At 38.2% G+C, this 19,586-nt stretch overlaps 1 protein-coding gene across 2 annotated transcripts in view; it reads right to left on the minus strand.

The window, feature by feature from the left end:
• Positions 1-19,586, minus strand: part of xpo5 (exportin 5) — a 39,682-nt gene that overhangs the window by 1,652 nt on the left and 18,444 nt on the right. For both annotated transcript variants that reach the window (XM_073872911.1, XM_073872910.1), the window contains 13 exons: positions 19,118-19,214; positions 17,011-17,192; positions 15,910-16,010; positions 15,720-15,819; positions 15,436-15,569; positions 14,149-14,246; positions 11,743-11,792; positions 10,776-10,879; positions 9,242-9,301; positions 6,762-6,868; positions 6,527-6,634; positions 6,302-6,439; positions 278-442 (listed from right to left, as the gene is read on the minus strand). In XM_073872911.1, the coding sequence (XP_073729012.1) occupies positions 278-442; positions 6,302-6,439; positions 6,527-6,634; positions 6,762-6,868; positions 9,242-9,301; positions 10,776-10,879; positions 11,743-11,792; positions 14,149-14,246; positions 15,436-15,569; positions 15,720-15,819; positions 15,910-16,010; positions 17,011-17,192; positions 19,118-19,214 (1,444 nt within the window). The remainder of the gene's footprint in view (positions 1-277; positions 443-6,301; positions 6,440-6,526; positions 6,635-6,761; positions 6,869-9,241; positions 9,302-10,775; positions 10,880-11,742; positions 11,793-14,148; positions 14,247-15,435; positions 15,570-15,719; positions 15,820-15,909; positions 16,011-17,010; positions 17,193-19,117; positions 19,215-19,586) is intronic.

Here is a 19,586-nt window from a genome sequence, read left to right on the forward strand (position 1 = left end):
AAGCTCGAATGGGAACCCAACTTAAATTGGAAATCCAAGAGTGGTACGAAGGATGCAAGTTTGAGGGTGAGAATCTGGCCAATTTTGCTCACTGTTATGCTGGATCCAGTTAAAAAATTAAAGTGAAGGCAATTGATGAAATATTATTTAATAATTTCTTAGGGGTTATTGTTTCACAGCTACTTAAACACTTCCTAAATATGGCAGTAAAGTGGTTAGCAAGAAACCCATTTCTAGGAAAAGTAAAAGATTGAAAAGGACAAAGAAGTGCCCTTACCCCCACAGTGCCTGCAATAAGTTTCTTAAACAGCTCCTTTCTCTTCTTCTCTCCAGCCTTTGAGGCATTGGGCTGAATCGTCTTCTGGTCAAACTGCTCCAGCGCCTCCATTTGGATTTCAGGGATCTGATTCATGATTAAACGTAGATCAACATATCGAGGCCTCTGTGAAGAAACATCCAAATAAAAGGTATTAATGCATTTTATTCATGAATTAAATAATTACAGTAATGAATTAACATCATGATAAGGTTACCCTGATTCCCTGAAATGAGTAATGCGTCCGCAATTGAAGCCTATTGGTTAATGTCTGTGAAATTCACAGACCAATGGCATTTGAGCCCACCAACATGGGTGGGAGCCCACGTCCTATACAAGTCTGTGTCAAAAGCCACACAGTACCTTTTTTGGCTTAAACACACAGGCAAAAACTTTCTGCGGTAAGGCCAAAGCACAGCCAACTACACAATGCTTGTTCACGTTATGTCAGGGAACCAGTGTTACGTGATTAACCTTATTGTTCCCTTTTGTTAAGGATCTCTTCGCATTGCATCAGTTTTGAATTTGAAGTGCCATTGCTGGAGAATAGGCGCTAAATAGGGCCCCAATTAAACCAGTTTTACAAGCTCTGGAGCCCGGAATTGTTAAGCACAAGACATATGGGTAAGGGTGAGCCACTGAGGCAGACCATGAATGCAGCCACGCTCTGATTAAGTTGACAGGACCTGCTTTGTAAAGCAGGATCGGGCCGGCTATAAAATATGACAAATGTGGATGGCGAAGACCATCCGGCCACCGCACAAATGTTTGTAATGGAAACACCTGTAGAGCATGCCCACGAGGAAGCCATACATCAGGTGTCTCCAACCCTGCTACTGGTGAGCTACCATCCTGCAGACTTCAGGTCCAACCCAGCTCCAACACACCTGTCTGTAATTATCAAGCAACCCTGAACACCTTGATTAGTTGGTTCAGCTGTGTTTGATTAGGCTTTAGCTTAAATCTGCAGGACGGTACTAGCTCAAGAGGAGCAGGGTTGGAGAACCCTGCCATACATCATGTAGAGTGGGCACTAATACCAAGAGGGCACTGCACATTCAGGGAAGTGTATGCCAATGTAAGAGAGATCCATTTGGATAACCTCTGTTTAGAGCGAGGCATATCCCATAATCGATCCGCGAAGTTCACAAACAGCTGTTCTGATATCCTAAAGGAGGCAGAACACTGTGTATATTTGAAGGGCTCTGACAAGGCCGAGCGGGTTTGGTGAGACGTACCCCGTCCTCAGACTAAGGAGCGCTTGGGTGTCATTAGAGCCGAATTCCAAACAGGAAGGGTCTGTAGAGAAGGCATGCAGATCGGCAACCCATTTAGTCAATGCGAAGAGAAGAGAGGTTATAAACGAGAGGGATTGCAGATCCACCTGTTAAAACAGTTTGAAGTGAGGTCCGCGCAGAGCTTTTAGGACCGTGGATAGGTCTTGAAGGGTTCAGCTGGAAACCTAGTGACAAGGTCTTGTTTTACAATAGACTGGAAAGCATCAGGAGCGTGATTCGCATGGAGTGAAAAAAAATGTTCTGACTGAAAATTTTTTCAGGCCAAGTCATATTCCTTTAACTAAAACTTAGTGTAGGCGAGACCAATAGCATTTTAAGGGGAGATTTTTTTGCCATTAATTCCATATTAAAGTCTCCTGTGGCATATAGGTAGCTGAAGTTTGCATGGCATTTAAGATGAAACGGCTAAATAACTCACTATATAAAAAGAAAACATGAATATCACCACCTTTAATGAATTTTTTATTAATTGTAAATGTATTTATTTTAGCATTTACTAATAATCAAAGTTGAACATAAACATATAATGAGAAAAAGTTTGAGAACAGTTTGTTGTTTTTATTTGAGCTTTCATGTTGTTGTTTGCAGTCAGGTACTATTTTTTCTAGCGGAAGGAATGCTTTTATTGATTTAACTTCATGGAAGTTGCACTAATATTTTTAACTTTAATATTGTGTGGTAACCGTTTTATAAAAGCAATAAGGTACTCGAGGCAAGTGCTGTATAGTGAATAAGTAACGGCTGAAGGGGTTGCAGGCACTCCGCTACGCGTCGTGCCTAACAACGCCCTTCAGACGTTACTTATTCACGATACAGCACAGCCTCTCGTACCTTATTGCTTAAATATAAACCCTGAACGAGTAACTCGAGTTAAACTCGTGTACAATTCGCACGGGATGTCTGTAACCATAGTGACAGTTGTTAATTGAATGACTATACCTTTATCAACAAAATATTATGTTACAATAGAGGCAGCGCTGATGTGCTAGTTTATGCGCAATGTTTCAGCTGTTTACTTTCTCATAAGACCTAAATGGTCGCGTTTATATGAGGATACTTGCAAAGACGGGATTTTTGACGCATATTAGTATTTAAGGCCAATAAAGTGGCAAAAATACTCACAAGCTCAATGAGAAGCGAATGCGCGGCTTACGTGTTCAGCTCTGACATAGAAACAGCGGGTGCATTTAACACTGTTGTTTGTGTTTGAATGGCTGAAAATCACTTGTTTACTGAAAATAAAACTGCAAGAACCGACAGGTGGATGACATCAAAGTGCCGCGAGAGCATTTCGGAAGCAGTCTCCTCTTATGATTCCTGACATCGCTCTCACGGGATGTGGATGTCATCTGCCTCTTGGTTCTTGTGGCACCACATGAAGTTTACCCACGAGTTTAACAAACCCCGTTGTATCAGCAACTGGCCTGATGAGCATAGCAGTCAAAAACGGGACGCGGGTGATCACGTACGTGAGAAATCATTTACCCCCAAAATACAGGACACCTAATCGCAAAGCGGTTTGGGTTTCTAGCCCACGAACTGAAAGGCTTGCCAATCTTCATCATTTTGCTAAGTCAAGTCAATCTCCAGTGGTCTTTTACACCTTTATCAATCGCCAAAACATCGGAGCCTTCATGCATTATAAGTTTGACCATGCTGGCTGAAATAAAGTTTTACCTCAGCTTAATATGATACAGCCAGAAAACCGGAGTGGATCCGGTGCCTAGTGATTACAGAAACCTTACAGTGGAGAGAGGAACGTGATTTGGCTCCACTCCAGGCTTTGATCACATCCAACTTGAAAAAGGTGAATACACCTCATCTTTATGAAAAGTAAATGTAATAATTTTGCAATTGACGAAAAACTTTAATCCATGGATTCGCTGCTATAGCCGGCACATAAACTTTAAGGTTGGAGGGCTCGCAGCTGCCATCAAGCAGCTTCTGTAGAAAGGAGACAATGTGCACCACTTCACAGTTTGTAGGATCTAAGGCTCTTTTGACCACTTTTGTGCATAAATGCGCCATGTGGGCCCATGCGCACAGTCGAGCTCTGTGGAACAGGTGAGGGGACCCTCATATCGACAGCACATAAAGCTGCATGTCATTTTGAGAATTAGCTGACCCAACTGCAGTGCTTGGGGCTGGACTCTCGCTTTCAGCCAAAATTGAAGCAGTCTCATGAAAAGCAGACACAGCGGAATGAGCAGGGATGTGGCCAGAATTAGACCCAACATTCTCTGAAATCATTTGAGGGGAACGAGCAAACCCGCTTTGGACGAAATTGCCACATGCCTGACCATGACCACGTGCTCTGGTCACACTGGATTTTAAAGGGCGGTCTAGCCAAAGCGGACTCTTGTTTCCTCCTCAAACTCACTTCAGGTAGGTGGCGGGGTCCAACATCAGCCTGTTCAGGCTCACAGCTCTGCAGCTGCTTTAGTCTCGACATGAGAGGGACCGGCGGGGAGCATGAGAGGTGGTGCCGCAGAAAGCGGTGTTTCCAGGATGCAGCACAATGAGAGAAAGACGCTCGCAATGACCGCAGCTGGAATCTGTAAGCGCTGTCTCTCCGTGGGCAGGCCCCAGTCAGGTGGAAATCTTCAAAGGCAGAGGGGCTCTGCACTTTACAACTTTAAGACTTAAATAATGAATATACAAGAGGATGTTGTTGTGGATTATTTCAGACCTGCTGTCCAGCAATACAGAATGTCTAAAAATTAACATATAGGTCTCCCAGCAGGTTCACACCTCAAAAAATTGGCATATGAGAAACATAAAAGAGACAATCTGCTTTCTAACAAACAAAACAGATATTTTCATCCTTTCTTCATTTGTTCTCTTTTTATAACCTCTCAAATATTGGTAGGTTTCTATATATATATATATATAATTTTGAGCAAAAAGTTGAAATAATTGCATTTTTGTAAAGGACTTTTTGTTAGAGATCAGATTCAGAACGATGATCAAAACATACACGGATTTTACAAAGTTCTTGAATTAGTTGATGCTTCAGTTTTTTTATAAATTGGGCAAGACAATACCTAGTGGACAATAGAGGAATTACAAATTACCGTATAGTTTCATAGGCAGGGAAAAGTTTTTCTCCTAATTGACGAGATAACTCGTCAATGGCAGTGAAAGAGTTAAATACGGGAAATAATGTGAACATTAAGTCAGTGGTCTTCACTATTTTTTTTAATGAGAGCCACACTGATAGGTCAATAGGAGAGCCACCTTTACTGCAAAGTATCAAAAGTTACATCCAGTCATAAATAGCAGAACGGCCCCTTAAAGGGGACATTCCAGAAGACGTTTTTAAGATATTAAATAAATCTTTGATGTCCCTTGAGTACATATGTGAAGTTTTAGCTCAAAATACCATATAGGTAATTTATTGTGCCATGTTAAAATAGGCACTTTATGGGGCTGAGCAAAAATGCACCGTTTTGTGTGTATCCCTTTAAATCCAAACGAGCTGCTCAGGTGGGCGGAGTCTCAAGCGCTGGCGCTGTAGACAGAGCATCGAGGGAGATTCTCTCACGAAAGAAGTTAGTGAGCGATGTTAAGCATTATATATTTGAACATGTTTAAAAAGTCAATTATCTGTTTTATGCATACTAAATACATGTTTTTCAGCAGATGGGGAACATTGTGGAATAAAAATAAAGACTTTTAGGTCTCATGCTGCTTTTAAACAGGCACAATGATTTTCAGCATGTTACAATTAATTACACTTCCACAAACACTCAGAAGTTTACTTTTTGACCAAACCACACGAGCACATTTAAATGATCTGTAATAAAACAACACGTTTAATGCTTAAACTTTAGAAAAATAGATCAAATGACATGTTTAAGTTTATTGTGTACACATATTGAACACATTCGCGTTTCTGTCAGTCTCTCATCTATTTTGTAACTCCTCATTCATTTGAAATTTCAGAGAAACATTAAACAACATATTTACTTATTGTGTATGATAGTGAATACGCGTTGTTCACTCACTCTGTCTCGTGCAGTGCATTAATCCTCGTGTTCATTTATATAAACTTCAAAGAAACATATTAAGCAACATAACTTACTTGAAAGCGAACCGTCGCGTTGCTCTCTCTCTTGTTCGTTCGCTCACTCGCTCTCTCTCTTGCACTAAGGTAACGTTAATCCTTTAGAACGTTAATTCAATCTTTAGAAAGATTATTAAAACTACAAGTTATAAGATTGTAGGCTCCTGTTTGTGTTTGATGGAATACAAACGCGTCGTGCTGTCAGTCATTCTTTCTCTCTGTCTATCGCACTCGTGAGGCCGTTCATGGTTGGATAGCGCAGTTGAAGGGGCGGTATCATTATAAAAAAGATCCCTTAGCTACGTCATGCGGGGAGCGAAATCCGCATGACCTATTTATTCACATGCTTGCAGAGAGAGCCTAACCAAAACAAAGTTACAGGGTTGCTATTTTTCATGTTTTCTGGGTTGGTAGAAGCACTGGGGACCTGATTATAGCACTTAAACATGGAAAAAGTCTGATTTTCATGGAATGTCCCCTTTAAGGTGCGTTGTTAACACTGATGTAATTAGGGCAGAAGTGGGGTTCATTTGGGTAATTAACAACGGCTTCGAACCACTCAAGGATCAGAATTAACCATTTAATAATTGTGCTTTTGAAAAACATGATGGCATAACGCACCAGAGTCTCATAGATGAGCAATGCCAGCTGAGTTAGAGCAGCATTGCAGCCTTCATGCTGTCCGTGCATCTGCAGACCTTTTAGTACACTGCTGTAGAGCCACTTCACAGCATCTGCCTGCAGGTTACCATCAACAACCTGTTCAACAATTAATCCAATTAATATCATTTCCAAAGCAACAAACATGGAGGCATATTCACATGCATTTAACAGGAATACTGGCACCTGTCTTAGCAAAGTCCAGCACAGCACACTGGCAGTCCTTTGGCAGTTTACAGTGTCCCTCCATGATAGGGAGTTGAAACAAATGGTCAGGAGAGTCAAATAAATCTCCTGAAAGCATAAAAAAAAAGAACTGCTTACAAAACATAAAAATTGTTGTAGATTCTGAAATCATCAGACCCCATCTGATGATGTTTTAAAAGCAATATATAGCCTACACATACAATGAAAAACTTACCTCACTTTGAAGAAGTCTCTTGCCCAATTCTGAGAGCTCATCTGGTGGCTGAGCAGCATTCACAGGAATCCCATGAGAGAAATCCATTAGCATCATTTCATCCTGTCCTGAACAGACAATATCATCCCATAAATCACAGTAGGCCAAAACAGCATGCATTGGCCACATAGCAGGCTCATAATTGTATGGCTGTGCTTCACTTTAGTCAGTGTTTTTTGTTCAGGTGACGGCAGTCAAACATTTCCTCCTAGTATTAGGACGCTTTTGGTCGATCGGATTATAAGCGGGAGAAATGACACGTTTAAACATTACAGTATGTTAGAGTACAGCTGCTTGTGTTGTTACAAAACAGGCTAATATGTTTGCAGATGCAATTTAATTAATTAAATAAGCTTGCGCAAGTTTCACATCATCACAAAAAAAAAAAAAGAAAAGTGGGGAGCAGCCACTTTAGGTTTTTTAAAGTCTAAAGAAAGTCCGCGCAAAACACTGTGGGTTTGCGTTAGAAGTCGGGACCGATATAAAAACATTGTGCAGTACATTACACATTAGATCAGTATGTTGTCAGTCAAGCATTGGCCGCTTCTCAATACCAAGTACGCCAAACTCGGACTTGTGTCCTTCGTAGTTCGAACTTGCAATTCAGACTCGGAAGAACGAACTCCTGACGCGAAATGCATTATGGGAAACTTTGCTGTCATAAGTCCACACAAGTCTCCTCTGATGCATCCCTGATAAAATGGGCGGATCAAGAACACATCCGGGGATTTTATGTGAACTCTGATTTGGAACAGTACTTGGTCCGCGACTGATGACGTTTCACAAGTCCACAAGAACACAAGTACAGACAAGATCGCATATTGAGAAACGGCCTTTGTCTTCTTAACTGCACTACTTAGTAACTTTTCATGGAAAGTAATACTTGCGTTACTTTTAAGTTACTTTTTCTTACTGCTCTGGCCTGCCAGCTCTGTTTCTGACTCAAACTGTTCCCGCTCAGGCGCGCACGCATAGAGCGCGTAATTCTATGCGAGTATGTTCAGTTTAATTCATTACATTATTTTTTTTATTGAATTAATTTAACTGAAAAGTAACTTGCATTCCATTAACAAAACGCAAATATTAATGCGTTTATTTATGAAGTAATGTGTTACTTTACTCATTACCTCAGAAAAGTAATATTACGTAATGCACGTTACTTGTAATGCATTAATCCCAACACTGCCAATGACAAGTTTTTACGGCAATCCCCATTTCCGCTATTATCCACTAGGTGGCACTCTTATCCAATTAAAACACTAAAGCATTCACTTAAAATTCATATAAAATCAACATTCTCCTAATAACTGTGCATCACTTTTCTCCAATGGATTATTTAGATGTTAGAAATGCACCTCGGTACTTCTTTAAAAAAAAAAATCAGCCATTGCATTTGACTTAAGGGATCTGTTATGGCACCCGTTTTTTGAGGTAATGTGGGTACTAAGAGCTTTGTTGCAATGCATAACATAACTTAAGTGAATTCTTTAGCATTCTAGGGTAACTATCTATTGAAAGCCTTCGGTCCCGATCAGAGGCACTTTTTTATTGTTTTCTATGGGCAATGAGCATTTTGCACACTGTCTGTGCCCCCCCCCCAGCAACTCACATTTTTGTTTTTGCACAAGCCCTCTGAACCCCTAAAGTAGAAATAAATGTGTGTAAAAGCAGTAACAGTAAAATAAAGTTTCAAGAGCGCTCATGCTTTAATCCTTGACTGACAGGACTGCTGATCTGGTGGTTGCCTAGCAAAAACAACAACAACAAAAAAAAAAAAACACAGCAGTATGGTGTGCCTCACATTTTTAACCACTTTGTTCATTGTGATCGGCCACTTATGGTTTCTTAAGTGATGTTTCATCCTTTGAGAGCACAGTGTAAGCGCACTTCCTTCATCCTAACTGACCATCTGTGCAGCCAGCTTTAAGGAGCTGTTTGGTTTCTGAAACCATCGTCTGTCAATAAAAAAATTTCGCACCAATATCTTGCAAACTCGTTTTTCAGTAGGGCAACTATCTGGTTTTCATTTATGTCATATATTGCTTAGAATTTTTAAGGAAAAGCCCCATTTAATTGAATTTTCTCAGTTACATATTGCGTTGACTATAAAAATGTTTTTTTTTTAAATTCTGCACTGTAAACCTGGCAAGATGTATTTGCATCCCGGTGTTGCCATAAATGCACCTTAAAAGAAAAAGCATTCAGCCATTGTGGTCATTTAATTTTTTGGGAGGAAAGACACTAAAATGGTTAAATAGTTTGGTTAAAAGTTAATTTCACTTTGCACTATAATTACAGGCCAATATTTTCACTTCATTCATATTTAGCTAATAATTTAAGTATAGCGGGATGAGGTTTCCCAGAAAAAACAACAATATGAGGGGGGTGAGATGAGAAATTACTCAGATTATTTGTTCCTTAGAAATCGATCATAAACTCACCATCAAGATCCTCTTTTCTCCCAAACGAGTCTGGAAACTTTCTTGAAATGCAAGTCGCACCTGGTAAGAAGGTAACAATTTTATTTTAACAGGAATACTGGTACCTGGCATAACAGCTTTTTTTGGGCAGCTAACCAATCTGAGCATATTGAGTATTTGTGAGGGAGGGGCTTCATAGACCCAGGAACTAAACAGCCTGTTTTTATGAGGATGACAACAAAATATACAGTGCCCTTCATTAGAATTGAAACAGAGGGACTTTTTTGCAACACTTAAAATCAACTCCAGACCTCTTTTATTTATGAGGAAATTATTTAACAAATAGACAATACCCGGGTGATTCTCACGAAACCACTGAAACACCACGGCACTAATGATTTTAGCTTTAAAATGTGTAATATAGTAACATTAAAAAGCATCAGAATTAACACAATACTGTGTTCTACCTTGCACAATGTGTGATTTCAACATAAGAATTTATAATTGTACATTTTATCTCATTTTCTGCTGAAACTCTCATTACCGCAATGTGTCCGACTGTGTTTGAACATGCGTTATGTTGTTATTTAATCAAATTAACACAAAAATATTAAGAAAAAAAATAAATGGATGTTTTGCTAGACTACTTTAGATGACAGAAAAAATATTTACTGAATATTCATGTATAATAATAATGAAGAAAAATTAGGAAAATGATGCGTCCATGCCTGATGTTCTCATCCTCCGCAACACTTTTTGAGAACAGTTTAAGTACACATACAGAATTTTAATAAAGTTTGATTTTGAGTGACCAAGCACATGGACCAGTTACTTCAAGATGGCTACCAGGTAAGATCATTTTTTTTACAGTTAATCTTGTCAGAATGCTTACACGACATTTTGATTATCATTACCGCAACAGATGCTTATTAAATGTTAGTTTAATTAATAGAAGCATAATACTTTGATTTTAAATGCATGTGCAGAATCTCCAAATTATATTCTTTCAGGTTTGTCATGTCATTTTGAAAATATGTCAGTGTTGATGTTTTCTGACTGTTGCGGTAATGAGATGAGATTTTAGGACTAATTTTTTAAATTATGTTACAAAAAGTGTTAAATGATAAGTAAAAGTTTTTAAATTAATGTTCCCATTTACTCCAGACTTTGTTTTTCAATGTCTGGTGGGAAAAAAGTAAATTTAAGCAATTTTTACATTTTCATGCTTGACATTTTTAAAACCAAGTTTTCGTGAGAATCACCCACCCGTTCATAAAATAGCTTTTAAGTTAACTCTCCCATTACTTTTGACCTCTTTAAAAGAGGGAGCCACATATTAAACAACTGTAATTCATAAACCCTTTGTCCAATTTGGATGTGAATATGTTAACCAATATTCATTATATGAATGTAATTGGAATAAATTTTGGTAAACAGCTAAAATAACACAAAATGCCCAGACTGTAAAGTGTACCCCATAAACACAATCAAAACGTAGAAAACTCCTTATTTACCCCTGCCCCTTTAACACACGTGCATAAGAAGGGAAACTTACTTAAAAGGTCCATGACTTCTCGTGTGACCAACCGCAAAATCTGCTCCTCCACCATTTCCTGAGTCACCACATTCTCCTCATAAGAATCACCCACATCTTCATCACTGACAAGACACGTCATTTAACAATAACTTACTTTTCATCACTTTAATTTGCATATTCATATCTATGCTCCGAGCAGTGCGATTGAGTAGAGGTGGGGACTAATTTGCATATTCATAGACCTTGTAAACTAAATGATGCAAGGGTGTAGAGTTACATTCAAGCTGTTTTAAACTATGACGAAGAAATGACTGTGACAGGTAAAACTTTCATATTTGCTATTATGATGCTTAAAGATGAGTTCTAACTGACAGATATTTCTCATTGTGAATGTTAATTTGATTTAGGATTTGTGAGTAATATTCAGATTCGCAGACTGGACTGAGGTTTACAATAAAAGATTTGCATTTTAATTTCATTTTCAAAACTTATACCTATTTGCATTTACAGACAGCTCCCTGGTCACTCAAATCTTTGTTTTAAATACAAAAAAAAGGTAAAGGTAACCTATAATGGGCAATGCATATACTAGAAATATTGAAATAAATCTGGAGCATTTTGGTAATTTCCTGAGGCATTTTTCTAATGCAAAAAGAAAACCACTATAACACTTTTTTGAATTGTGGCATAAAGGCGCCAACTATGTTTAGGTCAGGAAATTTAATTTTGTACAGTGTTAAATTATTTTAAATAAAGCCATATATTTTATCATTCCAGTGAAATTGTGTCCTAAAACGTGCACAAATGTAATTCTGATAACCTCACTATAATTATAAACATTAATAAAATGTGGACTTTAAAAAATAAGAATAAATGCAGGTATATATTTTAGTGCATTCACATGACTAGGAACCAGGTTCATCTATAATAAAATATATTATATAAAAAAATATTATAATGTGCATTTAATTTTGTTATATCTTACCACAGATTACTGGTCCGTTGGTTGATGAGCTGCCACCGACAGTTCAGCCTCTATTAAGAAAACATTAGAAAAACCCTATATTACAGGCAATAATGCTTTTAGCTGAATAATAACATGCATTAAATAAAATGTGTGACAACACTTTTGAAGCAGTGTTTCTTAATTCCTTACGCCCCCCTCCCAGAATATTTTAGATGTCTACATATAAAAAAAATGCTATTTCAACCCATCAGACCCCTTTCGTAAAATGCTTGCTTGACATCATGCAACACGTGATACTACAGTCATTCAAATTGAATGCACACGGAGGCATCTACCTTTCCAATCAATTTTGTGGTAGTGACGTCACACGTCGCCAATTGGCCTGTTTCTAGGTGGCTCCCTAATGAACTTAAAGTAATAGTCTACTCATTTTCATTATTAAAATATGTTATTACCTTAACTAAGAATTGTTGATACATCCCTCTATCATCTGTGTGCGTGCACGTAAGCGCTGGATAGCATTCGATAGCATTTAGCTTAGCCCCATTCATTCAATGCTGCCATTTAGAGATAAAGTTAGAAGTGACCAAACACATCAACGTTTTTCCTTTTTAAGACGAGTAGTTATACGAGCAAGTTTGGTGGTACAAAATAAAACGTAGCGCTTTTCTAAGCGAATCTAAAAGAGGAACTATATTTTATGGCGTAATAGCACTTATGGGAGTACTTCGACTCGCCTGAAAAGTCCGCTCCCCTTCTCACTCTCATAATGGGAGAGGGAGGGTGTTACTGCGCCGAGTCAAAGTACTCCCAAAAGTGCCATTACGCCACAAAATACAGTTCCTCCTTCAAATCCGCTTAGAAAAGCGCTACGTTTTATTTTGTACCACCAAACTTGCTCGTATAACTACTCGTCTTAAATAGGAAAAACGTTGATGTGTTTGGTCACTTCTAAACTTTATCTCCAAATGGTACCATTGAATGAACAGGCCCAAGCCACATGCTTTCGAAGCGTCGCAACGCGCTCCAGCGCTTACGTGCACGCACACAGATGATAGAGGGATGTATCAACAATTCTTAGTTAAGGTAATAACATAGTTTAATATTGAAAATGAGTAGACTATTCCTTTAACTAACAACCAAGTTGAATCAGGTGTTTTATATGGGGAGATGAAAGGGGGACTGGAATTGAGAAAAGCTGTCACACTTGTTTACAAGAGTAAGAGTGCACGGTGTAACTTTTGGATCTCTTGACAGAAATGCAATATACATAACTATATATTCATATACACAAAGCACCTTTAAGGATAAACATTTCTTTCAGCATCTTTACCATACTACTAGTTGAGCTTGAGCTTTTGTAAACAGTAAAACTTACTGTATGCTTTTTCCTAAATTTGTTGTAGATATCTAACTAACTTTTTGATATCAACATCCATTAAGTAAAGAAATTCTTAATTTTCTTATTTCAACTATTATACCTTTAAATAGTTTTTAAAGGGACACTTCACCCATTTGCATTAATCTTTGTATAGTCAGAACCCCAGTCATGATTTGAATGGTCGTGCATAATTTTCAAAGTTGCCACTGAGACAGGAGAAATACAGATTTCAGTGTTGCACTTCCTTCTTTCAATGATGTAAAAATCATCATTTTGCATCATTGAAAGAATGAAGTGCTATATCTTTGTTGAGGGGGTGAGACTACAAACACTCTTTTTCTCTGTCAAACAGGCACCAAATTCGAAATGTATGTTACATTTTGACTACAAACATGACGCACTTTTAATAAAGATTAATGTTTCTATGGGTGAAATGCTCCTTTAATAGTTTCATTGAGCACTGCTGGACCTCAATATGCCAAATTAGTCACACAAAAATAATGTGGGACTCATTCATAGACGCATCCGAGTCTCCGTCAATCATAAAATAAAAAAATGCTTTTGCACATATTTGTTTTTCTATTGTATATGCAATGACGCCAATGTGAACATACAGTGAGAGAGCACAAGCAGAACGTACATCCTGTTTGTTTTCTTAATTTTGCAAAAAGCACATTTTGGTTTTATTGTGAGTGGACACAAAAATAAACTTATATCTGTATGTCCAAAATTGATGTAGTATTGAGTATCTTTAGCTCTGCCAAGAAATACAGCAAGGCGTTATCGACCCCTAGGGGTCATCATTTTGCCTCATCAGAGCAAATACAATAGGGTGCTCACACCACTGGTGCTCAGACCCTAGACAGACTTACATTAATGAAGAACATTATTTTGACTCAATCTTGATGTTCATAAACCACCAGCATGTGTGTCAAAAAGCTGGCGGCTTTACCATTCCACGGGTATAACTCAAAGACTATGGATATGTAGTCACAGTTGCATGTAAAGTACTTATAGATAAGCATGTGTATGATGAAGTTTACCTGCAGTAGATGATGAAACAAAGGGCCCAACAGTAAACAGAGGAGGCTGTCATAGTACTCAGGGGGACAAGATATAACCAATTGCTTCATAAACACACGTAAAAGATATTTGGTTAAGGCAAACAACATATTTGACCCTTTTGCACGCCATTCATAAAACTGTCATAAGTGTTATTTTGAGACATCATTCATTTCAATAAAATCTAGTTGGTACTGGTATTCTTACTTTTTCAGGTAAACTGAAGTACTGCTCAAGTAGAAATTTACTTTTAATAAGTATATTTGTAGCATAACTTTACATAACTTACAAATGTACTTGTTAGTATTTAAGTGGTTTAAGTAAATTGAAGCATACTTTATTTTTACCTAAAATATTCTGTCTTAACCTTTTTACACTTTGGGTACACTCTCTCTGTTTTGGGGGATGGACTGGGACTGCTGGATTTTTTATTACTTCTTCATGCAACAATGTTTATTTTTGTAATCATTTTAATAAGCAATATTATATATATCAAAAACGTTACAAGGTTTTAAACAAGAACTTGTTTAGTGCTCTTTTTGTTTTCAGCATGACTTTGTTAAAGGTTGACTTCTAAATTAAATGAAAGAACAGAATTCTTAATGCTTATGTTTTGTTGAGATTAGCTTTACCGTTTTACGCTACATGTTTTAACATATTTGGCATATTTTATTTAAACCCAATTCTTCTTTAGTTATTTTCTGTTTTTCGATAGTTGATACTCTTACAGACACAATTATGATGATTACTGCTTTTATTTTACCGAATGTAGTATCAGCAATAACCTGCTCGCGCTGAATGATGCCTCTTATTTGATAACTTTCAGTTTCCATGTTGCCAGATATTAATATGAAAAACAAGCAAAAATAATTGGCCTTAAAAAACAGAGTTCTTCCAAACCTTGTATTTCAGAAATAAATCAGAGAAAACTCTAATACTAACCTACACCTAACAATCACTTTATAGATAATGTCAAAGTGTCACATTAATTGCTAAAACACAACGTCTAAAAAGGATTTTTAACAATAGGATCTGGCAACACTGCAAATTCTGTATCCGCACCGTCGCAGCTTAAATCTTCGTAATTTTTAATTATATATGCGGATTCGTTTTGAAAAACTAATTAGTCATTCAGAGAACCTCACATTTTTTTAATATAAAAACATTACCGAGGTCCGGACCTCTGTGACCTCATAGCTGGCTACGGCCATGACAATGACTGATTTACTTGAACTACATTAATCATTTCAAAGCTATAGAAAGGATATGGACTAGGGGACGAAGCCGATGGTCTGGAAGGCTGTCCAGATGTATAAAAGCAGAGGCGACAATCTGTTCTGCCAAACCCTCCATTCCATAAAATTCTTTTTCCAAGCAAAGACCTGCATTTCCAAGAATATGGTAACTAAAACAACAACAAATAATTTATGAATTAATAAGAGGACGGGCAGATGTGCTAGACAAAGACTAAGAATTTATTCAGAAAAAAGTGAACATAATAAAACAAAACAAAAATTTCCCTAACAGTGAAAATAAAAACCATCAAGTGTGCTAACAGTTATCGTAGAGGGAGGAGAAAAAGCCCTGCATGCGTTCAACAATGGTTTTATACACTGGCACATCGCCAGAATCTAGAACGGATTGATGAATTCCTGTTGGAAATAAAAGATAAAAAAACCCAAATGATGGATTTCGCAAACACCAATAGTAAAAAGCACATACTAAATCTTCACGCAACCCACCTAAAACAAAATTCTTCTCCACATCCATGATATCATAGGCCTTAATAAAGGTTTTACTGAGCCGGGCAAGGTTCTCTGGCAAGAACAAGCTGTTTTGAATCCTGAAAAGATAAAGAATGTTAATATATTCGAAACATTTCCACATACACAGATTTACACAGTGACACTTTTGTAAAAAAAAAAAATGCTGACGGACAACTAAATGAGTTTAATACCTAATCGGTACTGTGTATTTAGGCTGAGGAAGTTTATCCTATTTCTGAAGCCTCTGTCTGGAGAATGGCTGAGTCCTGCACACAGGTGGGTGAACCGGTAAAATGTGCGGACGGTTCGGACCGCGGCCTTTACGTCAAATTGATCACGTTTCGTTATTAAGTTATTGTTGCTGTTGGATAACGGGTCTGGTGCTGCCTTCACTGTGAGCGTGTGTGTGGCTGTGACGTTAATGCTTGCGCCACTGACAACAAAAAGGCCGGCTCAGAATCATAATGCATAAAATCGGCTAATTCCAGTCTCTGGCCGGACGATCAGTGTGAATTTATTTTTAAATTTAGAGCGATTTAGAGACGATAGCATCTAGAATGTAGTTTATAGCGTTGCGGTCAATGTAGAAATGCTGTAGTAAAAAGTAGGGATGTAACGATTCACTCACGATTCAATCGCGGTCCTCATTAAAAATGCTGATTCTGAATCGCAAGGCTGCGATTCTTTGTTTTATGCACAGCTTGTGCCTGTATTACGGCATTTGGTCAGTAGGAAGTCCTTATCAATCTAAAATCATTATGAATCGGAGTCGTTTATAACGTGCATTTAAAAAAGCAACACTCCTTAAACAAAATCATTCAAAATATTCTTTATTATCATGAAAATACCTGAAACAATTTGAAGAACAGCGTATAAATATTCATGTGTAGACATTTCCTGGAATAGCGTTTGTAATGCTACTTCTTGTGTGGCACAAAGGGAGTTTCGGCACGGGAGCGCCCTCTGGCGTTCGGATGTGCCGGGATTTCACCGTAATTCATTCAAATTCATTCATTGAGAAAACGTGCATTTGCACGATGAATCGTTACACCCCTAGTAAAAAGCAAATAGATTTACCTGATAAGGGCCAGAAGGTTTGGCAGCAGGGCACACAGGGGTTCAGCACAGGGGTTTCTGTAGATAGGGACCCCTTCAGTAGTGTAACCTACCACAAAGCCGCCCATTTTTGCCACTTCAGGATCAGAAGGCCATCGAGCACGCTTCACCACTGCCAGCATGGTGTACAAACAAAAATTGATCTGGATAAGACAATCAAAGGGATTAAAGATTAGGGCTTGGCAACAAAACTAGATCAAAGTGGATTGTGATTTATGTTGATGATAAGCTCTGATTGTTTTCTGATTGTTAAAGTGCACACACTTATTTTCCAATTGGAAAAACTAAAACTCTGAAGAGGAAACATGATGTAAACAATCATCTCTCTGCACAGTATTTGATGTGGTGACACTTAATTGTAATGGAAGTCAGAATGGAACCATTGAGAAGACCCTCCCCCTTTTATAAAATAACCAATAGCGTTTCATTAAGGACACAGTCCAGTAAAGCCGCTCTTGGCAGATTGTGAGTGCCACAGTTGTATTAAAATAAAGTCTAATAGAGACATGAAACTCTTAATTAAAGGATAAAAAAAATGATGACACTGATTTGCAATATACACTCACCTAAAGGATTATTAGGAACACCATACTATCACTGTGTTTGACCCCCTTTCGCCTTCAGAACCGCCTTAATTCTACATGGCATTGATTCAACAAGGTGCTGAAAGCATTCTTTAGAAATGTCAGCCCATATTGATATGATAGCATCTTGCGGTTGATGGAGATTTGTGGGATGCACATCCAGGGCACGAAGCTCCCGTTTCACCACATCCCAAAGATGCTCTATTGGGTTGAGATCTGGTGACTGTGGGGGGCATTTTAGTACAGTGAACTCATTGTCATGTTCAAGAAACCAATTTGAAATGATTCGAGCTTTGTGACATGGTGCATTATCCTGCTGGAAGTAGCCATCAGAGGATGAGTACATGGTGGTCATAAAGAGATGGACATGGTCAGAAACAATGCTCGGGTAGGCCGTGCCATTTAAACGATGCCCAATTGGCACTAAGGGGCCTAAAGTGTGCCAAGAAAACATCCCTCACACCATTACACCACCACCACCAGCAGCCTGCACAGTGTTAACAAGGCATGATGGATCCATGTTCTCATTCTGTTTACGCCAAATTCTGACTCTACCATCTGAATGTCTTAACAAAAATTGAGACTCCAGTCTTCAACTGTCCAATTTTGGTGAGCTCGTGTAAATTCTAGCTTCTTTTTTCTATTTGTAGTGGAGATGAGTGGTACCCGGTGGGGTCTTCTGCTGTTGTAGCCCATCCGCCTCAAGGTTGTGTGTGTTGTGGCTTCACAAATGCTTTGCTGCATACCTCGGTTGTAACGAGTGCTTATTTCAAAAAGTCAAAGTTGCTCTTCTATCAGCTGGAATCAGTCGGCTCATTCTCCTCTGACCTCTAGCATCAACAAGGCATTTTCACCCACAGGACTGACAAATAATGGATGTTTTTTCCTTTTCACACCATTCTTTGTAAACTCTAGAAATGGTTGCATGTGAAAATCACAGTAATTGAGCAGATTGTGAAATACTGAGACTTGCCCGTCTGGCACCATCAACCATGCCACGCTCAAAATTGCTTAAATCACCTTTCTTTCCCATTCTGACATTCAGTTTGGAATTCAGGAGATTGTCCTGACCAGGACCACACCCCTAAATGCAGTGAAGCAACTGCCATGTGATTGGTTGATTAGATAATTGAATTAATGAAAATTTGAACAGGTGTTCCTAATAATCCTTTAGGTGAGGGTATGTTTGCATGTATGCTGTGGTGTTTATCTTCTGAAAAGTGTAAAGGCTGTCTAACCGTTTGTGATGTTTGATCTCCCTCATTGTTTTCACTAAATTAACTGCAGTAACTAATGCTATTTCTTTAGCAACCATAGTTTAACCATGATATTTGTATATTATTAAAAAACTATTGAACTACAAGTAATTAACCCACCAAAAACATGGTTGCTAAACTTTTGCTCTTTTAAACAAGAACAGTTTAATTTTCTTAAGGGTTTGCCACAACAGCTGCATGCTAACATTTTGGAAATTGGTCACCTACCCGTGCCCTGTTGATACCCATCTGATCCTCTGTGTGTAAGTCACTGTCCTGATCAGCTCCAACGTATGCCAAGAAAGTGGCAGGATCTAACAGCACACTGCATAAAACACAAGAGAGTTAACAAAGTTTACACATCACCAGATACATCCACAAATGATGTATGAGCACACCTTAACGGAGAACACTAGAATTTCAAAATTAAAACAAGTGGATGGCCTGTAACCCCACATTCACAGCAGTTTAAAAATGTGCAGTAATTCATTTAATGAGATATCATTTTGCAATGGGAAAGAAAAAAAAGATACTCCATACAGCAAAAACTCAAAAATGTGACTTGTGAAATCAGGTCTGATTTATAAAACAGAAGTGCAGCTGTGAATGTCTTTGGGGCAGTCGTGGCCTAATGGTTACAAACATTGAAATTAACATCTGCCAACCCGCAAATGCGGTAAAAATCATCTGTGGCAGG

This window comes from Misgurnus anguillicaudatus, chromosome 11 (assembly GCF_027580225.2).
Source record: "Misgurnus anguillicaudatus chromosome 11, ASM2758022v2, whole genome shotgun sequence".
Taxonomy (NCBI): Eukaryota; Metazoa; Chordata; class Actinopteri; order Cypriniformes; family Cobitidae; genus Misgurnus; species Misgurnus anguillicaudatus.